Source organism: Sebastes fasciatus, chromosome 20 (assembly GCF_043250625.1).
Source record: "Sebastes fasciatus isolate fSebFas1 chromosome 20, fSebFas1.pri, whole genome shotgun sequence".
Lineage (NCBI taxonomy): Eukaryota > Metazoa > Chordata > Actinopteri > Perciformes > Sebastidae > Sebastes > Sebastes fasciatus.
The window spans coordinates 11327818-11349749 of record NC_133814.1 but is presented as its reverse complement, the minus strand read 5'-3'; the positions used below and the strand labels follow the sequence as shown (position 1 = coordinate 11349749).

The window sequence follows — 21932 nt, the reverse complement described above, 5'->3', positions numbered from 1 at the left end:
GAGCTCTAACCCGAGAAAGCGGTCATGTGCAGACATTAAACGTGGCGACACATTATGTGCCTTATCTTCTCTTGGTTATACAGCAGGTGCCTCTAGTCTATCCTGATTCATGAAGCAATGTGAATGGACAACCCGAGGGGACATAAGGGTGCCACTCTCATTTCCTGGCTCTCGACCCTTGGTAATTACCTATGTGTGCCCAAAGGCCCTTGGTGTGTTTTAGAGGAAGAGAGAAAGACAGTAACATTATGTACTGTGGAAGGAGTAGTTGTAACAGAGGCCCAAGCCATGAAATATTACTTCTATTATTTCATTAAGATTATCCTCTTCTGCCTTTCTGTGCAACATACAGGTAGGTGTTTAATGGGTTCGCTATTAGCAATTTCCCCCTGATGGATTTGATATATAGTTTACACAAAAACACAATAAATACAATCCACATAGTTTCAGTGTTATTGTATAGTGCTGAGGATTGAAGATAGCAGCTATTGTTCAGCCCACTACAGTGGAGCTCTGAGGTATTTTGTGGTGCACAAAGCACCCATAAAATTACATTTGAGAAACATTCAAAATAATACTCGAAAAAAAACAGTGTTTTCCATCTGTAAAAACAAGTGCTGAATGAAAGAATTCACTGTAAAGGTGATTTTAGGGGGCTTTGAGTACCACAAATAAAGGGGAACCAAATTATGGAATAGCTTTTCACGTCTATCAATAAACTGTTCATCTGTCAAATGTTTCAGAAGTCACTTAAAGGGTCATTTAATTTAATTGCTGTCTTGTAATTGCTTTTCCCCATGTCGTCCATGTATCTGTTTTTATGTTTTTTTATTTTTTCCCACTCACAATGTTGTTTGGTTATGATTGGCCAGAATGCTTTATAGATATTTAAATCAATATCCTCCTCACAAACACTAACCATACACTTCCACGCAACACACACACACACACACACACTTATCTTTTTTTATATATTTACTGTATTGTTATTTATATATATTATTTCTTTATATTAATCTTGTCTCTAGGTGGAGGCTTCAGATAAGCCCAGTGTTTTTTTTGCCTCTTCCTGCACTATGTATTATTCATTTATTTGTTTGTTATGTTGTATAGTCTTAAATTGTGCAAAACAAATAAACAAATAAACAAATAAACTAAATGCCAGTGAGCTCCAATGTATTTGGGATAAGCTACATCAAATAGCTTCAAACGTAAGCAAACCACACAGCAACTGAGAAGGAAAATAAGAGTCAGCAAAACTGGGTCTGTCCCAGCAGTGAAGTCATGAGAACAGACACAGAGCTGCGACTACAGTCTCTCTGGTTCTCCCCAGGGTGGACTCAAATCTGTCAGCACCCTTCTCTAATGCAGCCCTCAGTGGAAGGCAACAGGGATAAGATACTGGCCTACCTAGACTATGCCAGGACGCATGGGTCATCTCTTTGCTGGCTGGCATCACTCTGTCCCAGGACGCAGACCTCGCTCCGGCCAAGACAACGTCTCCAGTGTCAGGCAGAATGAGGGTCTTTGTTGCCGCAGACTCAATACACAGGACCTTCACTCGCAGAAGTAGTTGGGTGGTTTGATATGGAGAACAGTATCCCTTTTAACATGATGACTGCAAAAGTGGAAATGGGGACAGTTAGACAAACTCTGCAGACCATGCTTTAGTAGATTCTTTTAAAGTTCTTTTAAACTAAATGTGGTTTGTGTGGGGGCTTCTGTTGTAAATAGATTTGTTTTTTACAGTAATACTGTTTTTCTAACCTCTCAAAAAGGATACCAATCCCAAACTTTGCTGGACTTAAGTTTCACTTTTTTAAATTCTATCTTTAATCTGCTTGTCTGTTATGTCTAGAATCTTGAATGTTTTCAAGACAAATATTTTTTGCTTTTCATTCCACCTCTCAGGTGTGACATAATAGAGAAAAGACCCTGTTGAAAAGCAGTGAACTGACACACACACAAAAAAGATGAAACTGCAGTGAATCACACAACTGAATGGGGTGGTTACATAAGACAACAAAGCATTTCAGTGTAACGTTATGCCAGGGAATAGATAATTGGTCAAAATGAAGATAAGTTGGTTAAAGTTTGAAATAACTTACGTAATTAACCTTACATGACAGTAATATGACTGGATTTGTCTGAAGCTAGCTAAATTGGCTAAGTTGGTTTAACAATCACAAGGTGTCTACAAGGGTTACTGTTTATTTATTTATTACTGTTTATTTATTTATTGGTTACTTAATATTTATTCTGTATTAGTCTATCTTCCTATTTTTTCTGTAAAGGATAATGCAAATTTGTGGATATTAGATTTTGGGTATACGAATAATGTATGCATGGTCAGGTGCTGTGTATTGTATATATGTCTATATATATATATGTATATATATGTATATGTGGTATGCAGTGTGCGCATGTAGTGCAATGTGTGGTGTGTGTATGTGTATATGTGTATTTATATGTATATATATATATGTATATGTATATATATATATGTATGTATATGTATGTGTATGTGTATGTGTATGTGTATGTGTATGTGTATGTGTATGTGTATGTGTGTATATATTGCGGGTTGTATTGCATGTGCATATTGTATATTATAAATTGTATATTATAATTAATATTTTTTGCATATATGAAAAGATAACAAATAGTCAATATGATTAAGTTAAATATGTAAGTAATTAATTAGTATTGTGATTAAGTTATATTATAAGTAATGAATTGGTATTCTGGATTGATAACAAATGTATATTTTGATAAGGAAAATTATATCAGTAATTAATTAATATTTCTGTATGACACAGATTAAAGGTAATAATTATAGTTAGAATAATTATAAATAATAATAATGATAGTTAGACAAATTTAGGAAAATTGAATTAGAGTATATGTATGGCTCAATAAGGAAGCTGGTTAATAATTAATAATTGACTAATGGAGAAGGGGTGGGATTAAATAAATGTATACTTCTTCTCACTCCTTTTTGAATATGTAAATAAAGGCATCAAGTGTTGACAATTTATTTTTCTTACGTTTTTCATTGTATGTAACTTGTTTCTGACTGTCCACTTGTTGGTATGATCATTCTTTTTCTTTCTTTATTTATTTATTTTTTGTTGTATTCTACATGAGAAAATGAATGAGAAATGAAATGAATGTACCTAGCTGTTACAATGGAGTTTATCTCTGTAATTAATGCTAACGATAGTCAGCTGTTGCCAGGCTTGATAATAAGTAAGTAAGTAAGTATTTCTCCAGTTTTGGCGTTTTGTTTTTTAATGAAGATAAGTATTTGCTTACCTTTCTCCCTGACGTCACAGTAACGTGACCAAGCCGACTCTTAACTTTGTAAAGTGCGCCACCATGTGATGCTGCTACGTCATTACTCAGCCGTTGAACTCCTTGTCCCCCTCCTCTAAACCAATCAGCGGAGAGAATACTCACACGTCAAAGAAGATTAGCCAATGAGCGCTTACGTCTTTTTACAGTTAAACATGGCGTTCTTCGTATTGTGAAGCCGGAGCAGCTACAAACAACAAATATCTTTTATATTTTGAAAAACTGAAAAAGTCATGTAAGTTTTACATTTAGTAATAACATAGTGCGACTGGGGTTTGTCTTATTTAGCACCCAGCAACACAACTGTATCTTAATTCATCAGTTATATGAATGGCAACGGCAGCTAACGGCTAACGGCTAAATGGATCAAACAGCTGCTGCTCGAGTCACTAAGACCGAGACAGTGGATCACATCAGTCCAGGTGTGAGGTCTCTCAGAGTCCTCACTAAGACCAAGACAGTGGATCATATCAGTCCAGGTGTGAGGTCTCTCAGAGTCCTCACTAAGACCAAGACAGTGGATCATATCAGTCCAGGTGTGAGGTCTCTACTCTGGCTCCCTGTCTCTCAGAGGATTGATTTCAAAATACTGCTGCTGGTTTACAAAGCACTAAATGGTTTAGGGCTAAAATACATTTCTGATCTTCTGCTATGTTCTGAACCATCCAGACCTCTCAGGTCATCTGGATCAGGTCTGCTTAGTGTCCCCAGAGTCACAACTAAACATGCAGAAGAAGCAGTGTTCAGTTTTTATGCACCAAATATCTGGAAAACCCAGAAAACTGCAGGACCGCTTCAACTCTGAGTTCTTTAAATCAAAGCTTCAAACTTTCCTGTTTGCTGCTGCTGCCTTTTATTAAACCAGATAATGATCTTATACTGCACTAGAGCTTTTACTCTTGTGTGTTATACTCTATTTTAGCTTGTTTTTATTTTCTAATCTTTAATCTTTTTATAACTGTTTTAATTATGTGTCTTAATGTTCTTTTGCACTTTGTCGCAATGTTCTTGAATGTTTATGTAAAGCACTTTGAATTGCCCTGTTGCTGAAATGTGCTCTACAAATAAAGCTGCCTTACAAGTGTGTGGTGGTTTTTTACCAGGATGAAGGTGGTCAATCTGAAGCAAGCCATCCTACAAGCATGGAAGGAGCGATGGAGTGACTACCAGTGGGCCATTAACATCAAGAAAAACTTCCCAAAGGGAGCAACATGGGACTACCTCAACCTTGCAGGTGAGATGAAAGATAGTGAAGTTCCCTAGCAGCACATCATGCTAATTATTTAGCCCTACACCAGTTATGTTATTGTCATTTACATTGTGGTTTATGTGTTTTCCAGAGGCCCTGATGGAGCAGGCGATGATTGGTCCCTCTCCTAACCCTCTTATTTTGTCTTACCTCAAATATGCTATTAGTTCCCAGGTGAGAGAAAAAAAGCAGTGTAACTAGTGTAACTGAGTAGTGTGTGTTATTTTGTGCAAGTTGTGAACGTTACTTTCTCTCTCCTTAGATGGTGTCTTATTCCAGTGTGCTCACAGCCCTCAGCAAGGTAAATTATACTTGATGGAAATTATGGCATCATGCAGTTTGCTATAAGATATGACAGTTTTTCATCAACATGTTATTCATTTCATTTTTCATTTCAAAATTGATTTTGAACATGTAGAATACAAAAAAATAATAAAGAAAAAGAATGATCATACCAACAAGTGGACAGTCAGAAACAAGTAGTATTTACATACAATGAAAAGCGTAAGAAAAATAAATTGCCAACACTTGATGCCTTGATTTACATATTCGAAAAAGAGTGAGAAGAAGTATAAACTTATTTAATCCCACCCCTTCTCCATAAATCAATTATTAATTATTAACCAGCTTCCTTATTGAGCCATACATATACTCCCCTAATTAACTTTTCCTAAATTCGTCTAACTATTATTATTATTATTATTTATAATTATTCTAACTATAATTATTACCTTTAATCTGTGTCATACAGAAATATAAATTAATTACTGATATAATTATCCTTATCAAAATATAAATTTGTTATCAATCCAGAATACCAATTCATTACTTATAATATAACTTAATCACAATACCAATTCATTACTTACATATTTAACTTAATCATATTGACTATTTGGTATCTTTTTTTATATGCACAAAAAATTATTTATAATATACAATTTATAATATACAATATGCACATGCAATACTTCCTCCGTTAGGAAGTCGAGCGACTTCTTAATGTCATCGATTCCCTCGGCCGGCTGGTTCTTTTAGGGACCCATGTCGCCCGATGTCACTTGGTTGTCTTTTCGAGTAATCCTCTCAGAAAGTTGCTTGAAAATCCTGAAAGCGTGTTCTTCCTCCGAGTAACACACACGGGAAGCCGCTGTGACACATGTCTCTTTTCTTTTTTGATAGTTTGATGACTTTTCTCGGGAGCTGTGTGTCAAATCGCTGCTGGAGATAATGGACATGTTTTGCCATCGTCTCAGGTATGTTAAAATTGTCCATGACAGTGTTTTGTCCTCCTCCATCAGTGTTATACATTTTCCATCTTTAGTATTTCCCTTGTAGCAAGTCTAACACATAGCTGCATCAATGTTAATGTTAGATTTTAATGCCTTGTATGACTTTAGGATTTCTTATAAAATCATGTTAATGATAAATGAATACATAATCTACAGTCAACTGTAACACTCAGAATATCATGTACAGTGAATTGGGGCAAGTATTGGTGTTCAGTGATTGCATAATAACCATTAACATATGTTAAATGGTCTATGTAGATAGAGGATTTATGTCAAAAGGAAAAGGTTGTTTATTTATATCTTGCTTTGACTATTGTTATTCCTATTACTCGAACTTCACTCAGATAACTTGCAATTCATCAAAACTGCTGCTGCTAAGGTTTTGGTCAGTGAAGGGATCATATAGTACCAAGATTGTTTAACAAGTCATCACATTGTACTTATTTCCATTAAATAACAACCATCAGCTACAGCTGCACACCACTTACTCTTAATGAGCAGCCTAGGATCCTTGGGCATGCAATCTTTTTATGTATGCATGTTTTATTCTTTATCTTTTGCTTACATGTTTTCTCAGTAAAAAAATGTTAATTTGGATTTGGAAAAGCCATGCATGTTTTTCCATTTTAAACTATCTCTGACTCACTGCCTCTCATCTCTGACTACAAAGCTGTTACGGGAAAGCAGAGGAATGTATCGGGCTGTGTCGGGCTCTGCTGGGAGTGGTGGTGTGGCTGCTACAGGGCTGCGCCTGGTACTGCGAGAAGCTGAGAGAACTGGGACCATCGCCCAGCACCGAGGCCAGTCTGAGAGCCTGCCAGGAGAGGCTTCACAATCTGATGAGCAGCACCAAGAACAGAGCCTTGGTCCACATCGCTCGGCTGGAGGAACAAGGTGTTACGATTGTGTGTGTGTGTGTGTGTGTGTGTGTGTGTGTGTGTGTGCATGTGTTTACGCAGGATTGTGCAAAATGCATCTAGGCGCAAAACTACAGCTTTCAAAGCTACATGAAAAACAATTTGTAAACTTAATGTGACATTTGTCTGAGTTTCATAGAGTTTTAGTTACCAGTGGTTGTCTGAAAAACTTGAAGACTTAATATTATCATTTATTTTAGATGTCAGCAGATTTGATGTTATAATAGGCTACCAGTCCTAAACTTATTCAAGTCAAGTCGTATTGTGCATAATTGTTGTGCCAGGCAGACATCTTACTGTGTTTCTGCTGCTATTCCTCCACAGGTTCCTGGAGCAACGTAGAGCAATCAGTGCTGAAAGTGACGGATGGCCTCGGCAGTGTACCTTACCCGACACTGAGAACTAAATTAGAGGAGAGTTTGTCACTTGTAAAAGGGTGAAGATTCTTGCCTCATTCCTAAATATTGAATACACAGATCTATTTAACTTTGGCACGATGCTGCTCAGCCTAGACGTGGCAATATATTCATTTAAAGAACATCACAATCAATCTTCGTCGTGCTCAACTCTTCACTCTTTCTTCAGTATTCCCCAGATGTTGTCTGAGCAGACGGACCCCCCGTTCCATGCCTCCTTCCCATCAGTCCACGCCTTCATCATGCTGGAAGGGACCATGAATCTGACAGGGGAGACACAGCCGCTGGTGGAGCAGCTGATGATGATCAAGAGAATGCAGGTGAACATTTAGTTGCATAGAAATGTATAGTTAAATCTGCCTTAAACTGGCAGGGAAAGGAAAGTGCTTGAACACTCTTTTAATACCTAGAAATGTGTATAGTATGATGGCAGTAAATTGTACACAGTATAGTAAGGTAATTGTTTTAATCAGAATGGCCAGTGTTGAATTAAAAAAGGGGACGAGAGAAGTAAAAGATCAAACTAAATCTAAACAGCCCAACTTTTTCTGGAAAGAGCATTTGTTTTTCATCGTTGAGACCGTTTTGCCTGTTTTCCTTGAATTTATCAGTTTCTTCATGCAAGAATTCAGGCAGGAGCCATAACAAGAGTCCTCTACTGTACGTATGTTTTATTATTTCAGCAGCAGTCTTCTCAAATTGTTTGTCCTCCACAGCGAATTCCTGCTCATCTTTTTGTCCTGGAGATCTGGAAGGCCTGCTTCACTGGCCTCATCGAGTCACCAGAGGGCACAGAGGAGCTCAAATGGACCGCCTTCACATTCCTCAAGGTAAGATTTATTTCAAAGATGAGGGCCATTCCCTCTATCTGCTTGTGATCTGCCTCTGTCTGGCTTTCTTTTTTTCTTGGCCTGAGTATTTATTTTACTTTTGACTTTAATGTTTATTGTCCTTTTGACTTTAAATTAATGTCAAAATTTGGACTTCATTAATTTGTTAATTTCCTTTTTTAAGTTTGCATCGTCAGTATTTCCACTTTCTATTTTTTATTTCTACAAATTTAAAAAAAGTTTTTCATATCTATGCACAACTAAATTTCAACTAAATTTCTTATGTCTTTATACTAGATCCCACAAGTTCTGCTTCGACTAAAGAAGTATCCTCAGAATGACAAAGGACAGGTACAGCAATTTATTCACTGCTGTCTTGCAGTCCTGGTCTAAAAAAAAACAATAACTGTTGTTGAAATGTAATGTGATGAAACCTTCACTTTTAAAAACATGGTAAATGTGTTTTCCAGGACTTCATGGACGATGTGAATATTGCATTTCAGTACCTACTCAAGCTCACACCATTACTGGACAAAGCGGATCAGAGATGCAAGTAAGTGCTCCCAAAATGTTGCCACAAGCATCTTCTCTGCTTGTAATCTCATTGCAAGACATTCTAGATAAGAAAGCCGAGCTAAATGCCTGGTAAGCCGGCACCATGACACTTATCACTTTTCTGGTGCTTCTTTGCATAGTTGTGACTGCCTCGGCATGCTCCTGCAGGAGTGTAACAAGCTTGGTCTGCTATCGGACTCGAATACAACCTGCCTCACTTCAAAACGGTACGAGTTCCCATCTCACGATGAACACATGATGCAAATCATTTCAGGAAAAGGACAATTAAGTTCAACAGAAACCCCCTGGGGCCAGTTGCATAAAAATAGACCTAGTCTTTGCCTTAAATATATTAAAAATAATGGATAAACAGTTGAAATAGTTAGTTAAAAGTAATGGATAAATAAACAGTTGAAATATTTAGATAAAGGTTAGTTAAAATTAATGGATAAACAGTTAAAATAGTTAGCTAAAAGTTTGCTAAAAGGAATGGATAAACAGTTCAGTTTGTTAGTAAAATCTCTCATCTCAGGCTTAACCAGGGGCAGAGGTGGCTAACTTTCCAGGCAGGCTTAACTACACTAGTCTAACCTGACAATCTCATTCCAGTCTAAGACCAAGACTAGTCCTAAACTAAGTTTATGCAACTGGCCCCCTGTTTTATATCTCCTTTCTTTATAGTCTGAACTCTTTTAGTTAATATGATCGTGGATGAAGTTTAGTTCACCATATTCACACAAAACACCACATCCCCCGATCCCTCCAACCCGTCTCTGTCTCTCCTCTGCCCCTCCCTTCCTGTCCCTCTCCCCCCTGCACATTTGATTCAGGGCCGAGGACAGGGAGTTCGCCCCAAGGTTAAAGACTGCCGAAAATGCTAACATCCAGCCGAACCCGGGTCTCATCCTACGAGCTGAGCCCACCGTCACCAATATTCTCAAGGTAGAGCACCACAACCTGATCTAAACTGTACAGGGCATTATCAGTGTTTTGTATTATATGAAAGAAATGTATGAAAGTATCTGGTCTCAGAGGAAACAATGAGAAGAGAAGCGAAGTTACATGCTAAGAAAAAACTCAAGCAAAATGTCATGTGTCCCAAAGATCACAGAACTATAATGAATAGACCTGTATAAAAAGAACAAATGAACCTAACCCTTCCTTTTCTTGTTCATTAGACTGTAGACGCAGACCACTCCAAGTCCCCTGAGGGCCTTTTGGGCGTCCTGGGACACATGTTGTCTGGAAAGAGCCTAGACCTGCTCTTGGCAGCGGCAGCAGCCACTGGCAAACTCAAATCCTTTGCCCGGAAGTTCATTAAGTGAGTATATGCAAAGTAGGGTTGCAAGTTGAGACAAGCAGTCCCCTCAGTCCCCAGAATCATGAATCATATATTGACTTGTATACCAATTTACAGCCGTATTTTAAAGGGTGGAAACTCCAGTTGGCCTCGGAAGTGGATTTTTAACAAGATGTTTCTTATCTTGTAATTTTTTTTTTCTTTTTTATTCTAGGCTTAATGAGTTTCCCAAGCATATCAGCGGCGAAGGATGTGAGTTCAAATACATAAGCGACATGTTCCAATGTGGGAATTTTTTCTCCTTGTTTGACATATTGTTTTTTAAATGAGATACTAACGTTAAGGCTTTTTCCCCTCCTCTCATTCAGCCAAGTCTGCATCAGTACGCGCCTTGCTCTTCGACATCTCCTTCCTCATGCTCTGCCATGTGGTGCAGACATATGGTTCTGAGGTTAGTTCATAGCAATTAGAGCTGGTCAGAAAAAGAGTATAATGATGTTAATGAGTACAGTATTCTGTGTATATTTTACAGCGAATCAGCCTGCTCTTTCAGTGTAAGGCCACAACATGTCCATAGAGGGCTCTTTAGAAGTGACCGAACATTTTTCTGCAGCATCTCTGCTGCTCGCTGAACAGAATATTGTAGATCGATTAGATCTACATCATCTGTCCATTTTGACTGATTAAGCCTAAATTGATTCACTGAGCACACGGCTGACCTGTGTCACTCCTTTCCAGGTGATCCTGTCAGACCCCAGCCCTTCAGGGGAGACGCCCTTCTTTGAAACATGGCTGCAGACCTGTATGCCCGAAGAGGGGAAGACTCTGAACCCAGACCACCCCTGCTTCAGACCAGAGCCTGGCAAAGTGGAGAGCCTGGTCACCCTGCTGAACAACTCTTCAGAGATGAAACTAGTGTAAGTTGCAGAACAGTGCGTAATATTTCGGGGGCTCTATTAGCAGAAATGGAATATAATATTAATAACTATGTTTTCATTAGTGTATAACCGCCTTGTGTTTCTCTTAGCTTAGAATGAACCCTTCATATCTACATAGGGAGCAGGTCCTCTTCACAGAGTCCGCCATGTTACTCCGCCACATTTCTACAGTAGTCCAGAACGGACAAACCAAACACTGGCTCTAGAGAGAGCCTTTCACGTTTTTATGTTACCTGAAGGCCACCGTAGTTCTCCGTCACGCTTGCGGTAATGTGAGCCGCAGAGTGCAAAACCGTGGTACCGCCAGTCGCCGTTTGACTTCCGTTGTTCCTAAAGTAGTGTTACTATGGTAAGGATGCGAGCGAGCGAACGGCGTTACCACGGTTTTGCACTTGGCGGCTCACGTTACTGCAGTCTTGGAAAGGGAGGAGTGAGCGCAGGGGTACTCAGTCGGTTGCAATCTGCAACCACACCACTAGATGCTACCAAATCCTACACTCTGTACCTTTAAAACAACAAGTCTCCCACTTACGATTTATATTTATAGAATATAAAGATTTAATAAATGGTTTAGAACACAATATAATGCAGTTGCAAACAGATATAAGTGCATCTGTCAACTATTATTCCTCTTGTGAGCACCCATAACCGGATGCTAGTGTATAGAACGGATAACGTTTGACAATATAGTAAAACACTTATGTAATAATATAATATGTCTTCATAGGAGACGTTATGTTTGCTGACAAATATTAATATACACTTAAAATGTACTTAGAGCTTCATACGTCTACATGATATCTGTATCATTCATTAAATGTTTATATACTCCATATAAATGCTAAATGCGGGGACTTAAAATAAAGTTTTACGCTTTATAATAAACATAAATAATGTTTGTAATTGTAAAGTTTTTGACTGTATGTCACAGAAGTCAGAGTTTCCCAGCAGCACTTGAATGCACCAGACAGGCACACCATTCAAATCACTTCATTAACATGCAGCAATAATGACTGTGCTAGAAATAAAAGAGCACATGACTTTCAGAGTAGTGACACCTTTTTATTTGGGTGTTTGAGACCTCAGAGCTGCTTTTGATTCTTTTGATCTTTATATTTTATTTGAATGTGTTGAACATTCGGATGGGTTTTAGACTGGTGTCATTGAAACAAGGACTTTAAATGTCAGGTAATGAATTACAGAGCATGTTAGTACTCATCTTATTATTTTCATATCAGTTATTTTTATGTAATGAATGCTCTAAATATGGAACTTCCCCTGATGTTTATCTGTTGTGACAGCCAGGTGAAATGGCATGAAATCTGCCTGAGCACGCCAGCAGCCATCTTGGAAGTACTGAATGCGTGGGAGAACGGTGTTCTCTCGGTGGAGGCAGTACAGGTCTGTTCAGCTTTAATGTTCTCACGATTGTCTTTCTCTTTGTCTTCCTGTGACCGGAAAAAACTTTCCTGAGTGTCAGTTGCTCACATGATGCTCAGGGCAGTACCAGTCACCTCCCTTGACCACTGCATGTCTAGGAATTTAGTTTTCTCAACTCTTTCAGTTTGACTCATTACTCAAGTGAGGGTGACGTATTCCTCGGAAATTGACGAGTAACAATGTGTAAGAAATTACAACAGCAGTGACGTCCTACAGTTGTAGCTGACTTCTCGTTTTTTTTTTACCCTATTCCATTGAAGCTTTCATATCACGCAATGTGGAAGGATGCTGTTTTAGTCAGAGTCATCTCTTCTCTGACCTTCCCTAATTACGCCAACCACATCCTTCTGTCCTCTTTTCATGCTGTCTTCTCTCTCTCTCTCTGAGTGTAGAAGATCACTGACAACATCAAGGGGAAGGTGTGCAGCATGGCGATCTGTGCGGTTGCCTGGCTGGTGGCTCACGTCAGGATGCTCGGGAGGGATGAGAGGGAGAAGCCCCAGACTATGATCCGGCAGCTTGTGACCCCGCTATATGGGGAGAACACTCTGCAGTTTTACAATGAACGGTACAAACAACTGAAACACACAAATCCATGATCAGATGCGGCCTCCTTCACAGACCATTGGATTAACAATAATGTCCTCTCTCCCCCCACACACTCACCAGCGTGATCATTATGAGTTCCATCATGGAGCACATGTGCGCCGACGTCTTCCAACAAACAGCCGCGACCCTGCGCCCCCCGGTGGAGGGCCAGGAGCCGATCCCCTACCGCAACCTGCTGCCGGCCAAAGACCCCATCCAAGTGGCCCTCAGCAAGCAGTTCCAGACGGTGCTGCGCAAAGGATGGGTGGACAGCCGGGCCCTGCATCTGTTTGAGAGTCTTCTCAACATGGGAGGGGTCTTCTGGTTCACCAACAATTTGGTCAAGGTAAGGAGGACCAAGAAAAGGTGCAGATAGCTCGAGGATCAACATCAGCAACGCTGGCTGAATTTAAAGGCTGCAACTATTTTCATTATCGATTAGTCTGCCGTTGATTTTCTTGATTAAAGGTAGGGTCAGTAAAACTGAGAAATAAGCAAGAGTACACTTGATTTTTAAAAATGATCCAACCGAAAAACCTAGCCCAGTGTTGCCAACTCTTTTCCAATGAAAGTAGTTATCAACACTAGCTCCAAAAGTCTCTAAATCTAGCCAGAAAGTCGCCAAGTCGGCAACACTGACAGTCCGTCCATTCAGGCCTCCCTTCAAAGCCACACCGAAAATTATCATTATGAACATAAACAAATCAAAATGAACATTAACAGCGAACATGGCGATTGTTAGTGCTCACAGCTGTCAAGATAGCAGCTTGTGAAGTACTCCGGTGACGTGCAACGGGCAGAGTGCACAGGAAGATAGGTAGTCCGTCCAATCAGTTCATTCAGCCCGAATGAGGTTTATTACAGTCCTGCGACAGCCACAGATACCAGATTTTTTTTTTTTTTTTTTTTTTGTCAGAGCATTTGACTTATTGATTGCTGTCGGGATATAATGAGAATTTCAACAAATATAACAAAACATTTTTTTTGAATAGCAATACCTACCCTCCCTTTTAATCGCAAAAAAACTGAAAAATGATCTATTTAATACAGCCTCAGGTGATCTTCTCTAAATGTCTCGCTTTGTCCGACCAACAGTAGAAAACCCAGAGATATTCAGTTTACTATGATGTAAGACAAGGAAATTCTCACATTTTAGAACCTGGTTACATCGAATGTTTGGCAATTTATGCTTAAAAAATTACTTAAATGATGAACTGATTATCAAAATAATTGTTAATAATTTTCTGTTTACCAATTAATTGACTAATACTTGTGAGATATCTTGTGAGATATATGATGAACATCTTGGGCTTTGGGAAACACTGATCGACATTTTTCACCATTTTCTCACATTTTATAGACCAAACAACTAATCGAGAAAATAATCGTCAGATTAATCGACAATGAAAATAATCCTTAGTTGCAGCCCTAATGAACTCCACATGGTACCGTTTTTAAGATGTTAAAAGCTCAACCTTGTGGCATCAAAGGCTCATGCAAGGAAACCTTAACTAGAGTCAGATTAACAGTCAGATTACTCGTTATGTGTAATCGGAGCACTGCGTCTTATTTCAGGAGCTGCTGAAGGAGACTCGCCAGGAGTGGGCCGATCGGGTGGTGGAGTTGCTCTACAGCATCTTCTGCCTGGACACTCAGCAGATCACTCTCACCCTGCTGGGTACCATACTGCCTGACCTGCTCACAGACTCCGCCCACTGGCACAGCCTGGCGGACCCACCTGGAAAGGCTCTGGCCAAGTAAGAGAAGCTTAATACTTCAATGTGACGGTGGAAGTGTTTTTTTTGGTATTTTGGGATGTGGTGTTAACTTTTACTCTCCTGATGACTCCTCAGGTTGTCTGTGTGGTGCGCTCTCAGCTCTTTCTCGTCCCACCACAAAGGCTCGTTCTCAGCTCGTCAACGCAAGAGGCAGCGAGAAGATATTGAGGTAATACAGTCACACAAGGCCAAAATGTGTCACTAATGAAAAAACGATTTTCAGCGTGAGAAATATTCCTTAAAATTTGTATATATAATTAATCTCTAATAAATGTAAATTATTGGCCGCAGGACTACAACAGCCTCTTTCCCTTGGATGACACTCAACCCTCTAAACTCATGCGTCTGCTCAGCTCCAATGAGGATGAGCCCGCTGCCCTTTCCAGTCCAGGTCAGTCTATTAATGTCTGAGTTTTAATACACGTTTGAAGTATGAAGCCTGTGGCCTTACAGTCATTTGTCCGTCAGTCTGAGCCGGGGATTACGCAAATACCAGGCGGTTTTCCAAAGCAAATGGACTCTCAAATACCCAGCAAGTTGCTTCTTGTAAGCACTTTTATCTATCACAGAAAAGCCTAGATAAGCTTGGCTTGTCTCAGCGTTAATTATCTGTTGAGTGTCTTACCCGCCAGCAGGTTCTGACTTGAGCGCTGCAGTTTATTTTATGTGAGGGTTTTTGCTTTCAGTACTAAACAACAGGAGGGAGATTGATTTTGAGAACAATAGAGGTATTATGCTTCCAAACTACTCTTACCATCCTGACCAGATATCAACCTGACTGACGTAATGAGCTTTCGTGTTTGGGAATTTTCACTTTTTCAATTTTAGCTACAGCTACAAGGAATCCCCAGAGAGGGCGTCAAAGATCAGTGCGTTGCATGACTTGACTGAAACTAAGAAAGTGTTCTTTTCTTTTTTACCCAAAGTCAAATGAGTTCCTCCTTTTACATTGAAAAGAAATGTCTAGTCATGTAAAGACAAGTCATTTAGGTGCTGATCATCCCTTAAAAGAAGTTTTTGCTGGACACTTAAATCTATTTATACCTGTATATACCTATAGATTTAACAACAAATAGCTGGAATATGGTTAGTTTTTAGTCTTTAATGATCATTTTGATTCAAAATAATATTAAAATGAAGAAAATTGCACTTACTTTTGGAGTGATGAGAAATTGACATTTGTTTGAATAATAGAATAATCAGCTCTTTGTCTTTAGAAGGACTTGAAATGTGTCTAACAAGGTTATTTTAGGAACAAGAGGATATTATGTAAGACGGTAGTGGGGGGAAGTCTTTTAGGCTTTCACAACCTTTAGTCAAGATTGTATTTTGTCTACAGAATACTTAACGGTTAACTTCAACTTCCCTGTTGACATTCTGTTGTTTGTTTGTGTTTTTTTTTGTCTCATATGACAAAATTAAAATGAAAACAAAACTTGTCAGTTCTTCCGCTGTTTCTCACGCCACGTTATCTCATAGGGGACCGATCAATGAGCAGTTCCCTCTCTGCCTCCCAGCTCCACACTGTCAACATGAGGGACCCTCTCAACCGAGTCCTGGGTGAGAACTCATGCCCTCCTCCTATAATAACTGCCCGTCACCTCACCAACACATACATGTGTGATTACTTTAACCCTTGACCGTTCATACCACCTGTTCTCTTCTCTCCAGCCAACCTCTTCCTCCTCATTTCCTCCATCCTGGGCTCAAAGATGGCAGGACCTCACACCCAGTTTGTACAGAGTTTTATGGAGGAGTGCGTTGATTGTCTGGAGCAGGGAAGTCGCGGAAGCATCCTGCAGTTCATGCCCTTTACAATGGTGAGTTATGATGCTGGGAGGGGAGGTGGAGATTAGAAGGGAGGCAAAGGGCTGTTACATCACACATTACTGGAAAAGGGTTTCAGATTTCTTCATAAACTTTGTTTGATCTGCTCGTCATGAACATACTTTTGAGGATTGAGTGCTTTAGTGAAGAGTAATAAGATAGCGAGAGACGGGGAGAATCCAAGGTTCATGCTCAGAATTTCATCACAGCAAGAAGAACTCCTTCTTTTTTTTCTTTTTTCTCAAATACCAAAATCATACTGCCTTTTCAAATAACAAAAACATAACAACATCTCATTTTACCATAACCCTCAGACTATGTTTACCTCTGTCCATAAAACATATGCACAGTTGAACTTTATTTATTTATTTATTTTCCAGTCTCACAGGTTAAGTCTCTGTGTTTTTTTTTTACTTCTCTGCTCGACCTCGTTCTAATTACGCCAGGCGTGCTCTGAGATTTTGCTGCTGCTGTCAGAGTCCCTGAACCTGCTTCAGCAGAATTGTCCACTCTCACTCTGAGACTCTGGCGCTGGTATCGGCACGAGATGATGACGATTCCTCCTCAGTGTCCCTTGTGGGCCGCTGACCACAATGGACATTACACCACACTAGCGGCGATGAAGGCAGCCGGAAGACAGAGGACTGCGAATATACAAGCTGTTGTTATGATACATACGTGAAAGATAAAGCGGCATTTGCCGACCATTTTCGCACCACTCTCACTCACCACTTGGCTTCATTCCAGATGTCGTTGTGAAAACATCTGTGTATTGGAATGATCAGATGAGATGAAGATGAAAAATGAGAAGAGCCTTCTGTGTTCGTCCTCTTGATGTTACTCGTTGGCTTGCTTTCCTCACTTCCATTTCTCTTATACTATATCTTTTGTTATTTGTCTTTCTGTGCATCCAGGTTTCTGAGCTGGTGAAGCTGCCTGCTTTGGCCAAACCTAGAGTTGTCCTGGCCATCACTGATCTGACTCTGCCACTGGGGAGGAGAGTAGCTGCCAAAGCCATCTCTGCCTTGTAAACTGTGGGTTTAACTTTACCTCAGGTCTCAGTGAGACCCGTTGGACCAGTGTCTCAGTGTCTAACTACAGAACTTAATGTTTATGAACCTGGCTGGATCATGCATTTAATACCATGTTTATAACCATGTAAACACAGTTTGCTATTGTTTTTTAGGTTATTTTCCACACTTAAAGAAATGTGTAAATAAGTTTTAAAATAAAAAAAAACACAAAACAATGAAGATCCTTTTTCCCTTTTATTGTATGTTAAAGATCATATCATGGTTACGTCACATTTGGAAGTTACAATAACATGAGGTCCAACCGCTGTGATCGCAAACCTTGATGATGATGATCACATGACACCACATGACACTACGTACAAGGGACATTGTACCACCCTCTTGAGTGACAAAAGCTCGTGGTCATCATCCGCCTCTTGCAACACTTCCTCAAGGAAATCTGTCTGGCAGAAATAATGACACAAACACTCCTATTTCACTTTTAGTTGCACTTCTCTATTACAGTATTACCTCCACAGGAAATTTAGACGTAATGGAGAGCAGCGTGTTTCAGCGTGACCCACTGCCGGTGCTTGATGTGTCATCACGCATGGTCATTGATAAAAAGGAACGATTCCCTTTTACAGGAAAAAGTTTTTTTTTTATTTATTGAAATGTCAGAAAATATACAGTACAGTGTTTTCAAAATGAAAAACAAAAGATTAAATAAAATTACATAAAAAAAGATTCATACAAAAATAATTAGTTTAATTTAAACATCTAGTAGAATGTATAAGTAGTCCTTAATGTGCCCCAATCCCCTAAAATGAGTGTTAATAGTTCATAAATAGTTCATAAATACAAAGCTGTCTCTAAATGTTCTATTTCGCTGTAATTCTTTTTTTTTTTTATTAAACTTGGTATGAGTAGTAGTTAGTAGTAAGTATAGTTTTTGAACTATTGAAATGTATATAATGTATATTTTTGTCTGAGAATGGAGGATGATTTAATTTCCAGTTATTGCTACGTGATAAAGAGAGGAACAAAGAGGACTGAGGGACAAACAGCTTTGTTATCAAAAATAAATTCCCTAAATAAATATACCATAAATAAATAGATAAATATAAATAGATAAAAATAAATAATCATTTGACAGATAAATAAATAAATACCATGATAAACAAAATGGCAAAATAAGGTGTTTTGGACATGAGTATGGCAGCTATTGCTCAGCTCTGGGTCTCTTCGACTTTGCTCCGGTTTAGACTCCTGAGGCAGCGGGCCGTGTCCTGCCCAAAGGCCTGGAGCTGCACCAGAATCATATGTGCTGCCACCTGAACCTCATAGTTCCCTGGTAGATTTAAGGCCACGGGGGTTGGTGACGGCTGCACCACAGCGTCTGTTTGGGTTATTTTCAGCATCTGCAAGGCACGCAAAACAACTATGAAAGTGGCTATAAAAGTAAGCATCATGTGCCAAGAACGACAGGGATTTAGAAGTATGATTCTACCTTGTTGATCCAAAGGACAAGGTCCCTGATGTCCGCCATTAGCCCAGTCACATTGCCTTTGTTCGCCAGCCGAGGAGAGACGGCGCTCAGTAAGTCCCGGTGCAGCTGAAAACCCTCAGACATGTGCCTCAAACTGGTCTCCTGATAGGAAATAATAAAAACAAACTGTTACAAACATTATTTTTGTTTTTAACCCCCATTTTATTTCACAGAAAGATTCCCCCTGCAGATGCTTACCAAACTGTAGTTTTCTGACACAACACTGAGTACAGGAGCAGGACGGATGCCAATGGTGGTTACCATGGTCGCGTACTGTGCATTTTCTGAGGAGTTGAGTTTTAGTGTCTGTAGTGGGGAGATAACATGGAGTTATGGATAAATTGCAGCTTGGCATGCAGCAGGAAGCATGCATTTCCTTGATATTGCTTTTGTAGGCCTATTTACTTCATGAAAAAACAGTGGTGGCAGAAGTACTCTGAAGTACTCTTTTACTAAAGTAAAAGTAGTAATATCACAATGTAAAGATACTCCATTACAAGTAAAAGTTGTATTTTAATTACATTTTACTAAGTTTTTACTTTATTTAATAAGAGCATTATGGCCTCTGTATGTACTGTCTGACCTGTAGAGTAACTAGTAACTAGGCTATAATGTGATATAAGTTTTAAGTGGCATAACATGGAAATACTCAAGCACTGCAAACTTAGTAGGGGAGACCGGGTGCAATTGTAACATCTCAAATTGCACCAATCAGAAATGAGACAGAACCATGAAACTCATTATGCACATGGTGTGTGTGTCTGCCCTTTTTAGGTATGAAAACAATCAATTGTTCAATGAATAAATTGTCTTAACGATATCTATATTCTAGGTAATTTATTGTGGTTCTTGGTATTTATTAGGGATGTAAATCGAATAAAATATTTAATAGCGATTAATTGCATGATGATCCATAGTTAAGTGGGCAAATATTCTTGCTTCATGCAAATGTATGTGTATATTTACTACTGAAAATCAATTAACAACACAAACCAATGACAAATAGGTACTACATTTACCCCTTTAAAAAAGGGTCTTGCCAGATGTTCCCACGCCAAAATTTAGCGTAAGTTTGTAGCGTTAATTAACCTCCTTCGCGTAGTATGACCTAGTATGACACAGTTGGTACCAATGGATTCCGTATGTTTTCTAGTTTCATATGATACCGTTATCTTCACTCTAGCTTTAAAACTGAGCCAGCTACAACCTAAAAGTTGCGTTAAATCAATTAGTGGCGTAGAAACGAATTTGCGTTATTATCGCGTTAACTTTGACAGCCCTAGTATTTATATTCAATTCAATTCAATTCAATTTATTTTTATATAGCGTTAAATAATAACAGAAGTTATCTCGAGACGCTTTATATATAGAGCAGGTCTTAGAGAGCAGGTCTTAGACCGTACACCATAAAGGTGTGTTGTTACTATCACCCCTGACTTAACGTGTTTCAATCAATATCGTGACTCTAACAGTGTTTGTAAAAAACATTTGATACCTGTTATCCAAATAGTTCAAGAGGTTTTTGCGTAATGACGTCAAAAACCAAATATTGTTACAACTGCCCCCGGTCTCCCCTACAGTGACTAGTGCAAATGAGTACAAACTAAATGTGGGCCTGAGAATTGGTCCCTTTTAGCAGCATTACAACCACTAACTAATAATAAATGTAATCACATATTATATCACATTTTTTTCTATTTATAACTTGTCAACTATAGAAAGCAGTGATAGCTGCATAGTCATAATGCATTAACTTAATTAAAAAGCCTGCCTCACAATGCAGAGGTCCTTTTATGGGCTCACGGAGAGAGACCTGCCCTGATTCATCCAGCCTTTTACAGCTCTGCCTATTATAAACAGAATTAATCAAACTATGCAGAAAGCAGCATGTATATCTGCTGTGTCTCACCTCGCTTTGAATGCAGGATTTGTGCGTGTCTGGAATGGAGAGCAGGATCTTTTGCGTCAAGCTGTCGCTCATCAGCCGAAAATCCTGGAACTGCTGACTCTCAACAAGTGTGCTCCACTCCGGCAGAAGAGGTGCGCTGCGGGCGAAGGTGGCCATGAGGCAGGGAATAGCGAAAACTGCAGGACGAGAGAAATCAAAGGCATCAAAAACGACCTTCTTTCATTCAACCCAGCACAAAGTGTGTGTGGCAGAACAAAGCCTGGCTCTCTCTCTCCTCAGCAGCTCCTCTGTTGCTGCAGCAGCACTGAGCATGTCTCCACTCAGTTCAGAATAGTCACTGCAATGTGAAACCTCAGCCAAAAAAAGTGACTAAACATAGCCACAGTTTAAACAGACTCATAATAAAATATAATATTTACTCCTTAAAACAATGCCCAGATTGCTTTAAAATGAACTTTGCAAAACTACCAGTTAATAGATAATCCATCCAACACTATAGTCCCCAATACTTCCTATAGTGAGTCTCTGCTGCTGCTGTGTCAGCAGATGATCAGCAGAGGAAGCAGCATTTTTTACAAGTGTTACCTCACCACTGACTGTACTCACCAATCAGGATGTCCATGGCCTGTGTTGAGGAATGTCTTTAAGTGTTGACCTCAAGTGAGCACTCTCCATGATTTATAGTGCACATATAGTCTTATATATATAGCAGGAGGGATTTCCCATTATTTGTTCATTTTGAAGAAGTCTCACTATGACTCATTCTTTTTTTTTAAGCCTATTACTTGGATCCAAATTGTGTGCTAATTGATAATGATGATATGTTCAATTTAAGCACAATATTGGATATTTCTGTTTAACAATGTGGGTCTCAAAAGTTTTTTTTATGTTTTTCAAACAAAATCCACCACTTAAAAAAAGCATAAACATAAAAAAAAAAAATTTAGAAACACAAAGATTAACGTTTAAAACTAATG

At 39.1% G+C, this 21932-nt stretch overlaps 2 protein-coding genes across 4 annotated transcripts; one reads left to right on the top strand and one right to left on the bottom strand.

The window, feature by feature from the left end:
* The first annotated feature begins 3454 nt into the window (after nt 1-3454).
* On the top strand, nt 3455-17733 carry med24 (mediator complex subunit 24). Of its 2 annotated transcripts, none has more exons than XM_074619372.1 (26): nt 3455-3589; nt 4458-4588; nt 4695-4777; nt 4866-4904; nt 5786-5859; nt 6566-6789; nt 7137-7248; nt 7398-7548; nt 7945-8058; nt 8356-8409; nt 8529-8611; nt 8754-8840; nt 9456-9555; nt 9792-9934; nt 10128-10165; nt 10282-10364; nt 10652-10830; nt 12153-12252; nt 12684-12859; nt 12961-13225; nt 14455-14636; nt 14733-14826; nt 14949-15048; nt 16137-16217; nt 16329-16477; nt 17399-17733. In XM_074619372.1, coding segments are annotated over exons 1-26 (2961 nt in total). In that variant the 5' UTR covers nt 3455-3587; the 3' UTR covers nt 17516-17733. The 2 variants fall into 2 exon arrangements, with proteins under 2 accessions (XP_074475473.1, XP_074475472.1); XM_074619371.1 differs by having other exon boundaries at nt 9444-9555.
* A 658-nt stretch (nt 17734-18391) lies between these two features.
* Nucleotides 18392-21633, bottom strand: csf3a (colony stimulating factor 3 (granulocyte) a). 2 transcript variants are annotated; one of them, XM_074619375.1, is made up of 5 exons: nt 21562-21633; nt 20956-21131; nt 19245-19352; nt 19008-19148; nt 18392-18918 (listed from the first exon to the last, which is right to left on the bottom strand). In XM_074619375.1, exons 1-5 carry the CDS (start codon nt 21575-21577, stop codon nt 18727-18729), a joined length of 633 nt encoding a protein of 210 aa, XP_074475476.1. In that variant the 5' UTR covers nt 21578-21633; the 3' UTR covers nt 18392-18726. The 2 variants fall into 2 exon arrangements, with proteins under 2 accessions (XP_074475476.1, XP_074475474.1); XM_074619373.1 differs by lacking the exon at nt 21562-21633 and adding an exon at nt 21424-21457.
* Between the last annotated feature and the right edge of the window lie 299 nt (nt 21634-21932).

Bases quoted from the DNA above. Each gene is read 5' to 3' on its own strand.
- med24 (XM_074619371.1), top strand. The intron at 12,860-12,960 runs GTACAAACAACT...CACACTCACCAG, and splicing joins CTGCAGTTTTACAATGAACG to CGTGATCATTATGAGTTCCA. The intron at 14,827-14,948 runs GTAATACAGTCA...TATTGGCCGCAG, and splicing joins GGCAGCGAGAAGATATTGAG to GACTACAACAGCCTCTTTCC.
- csf3a (XM_074619373.1), bottom strand. The intron at 19,149-19,244 runs GTAAGCATCTGC...ATTTCCTATCAG, and splicing joins TGTCAGAAAACTACAGTTTG to GAGACCAGTTTGAGGCACAT. The intron at 18,919-19,007 runs GTAGAATCATAC...CGTGCCTTGCAG, and splicing joins TTGTCCTTTGGATCAACAAG to ATGCTGAAAATAACCCAAAC.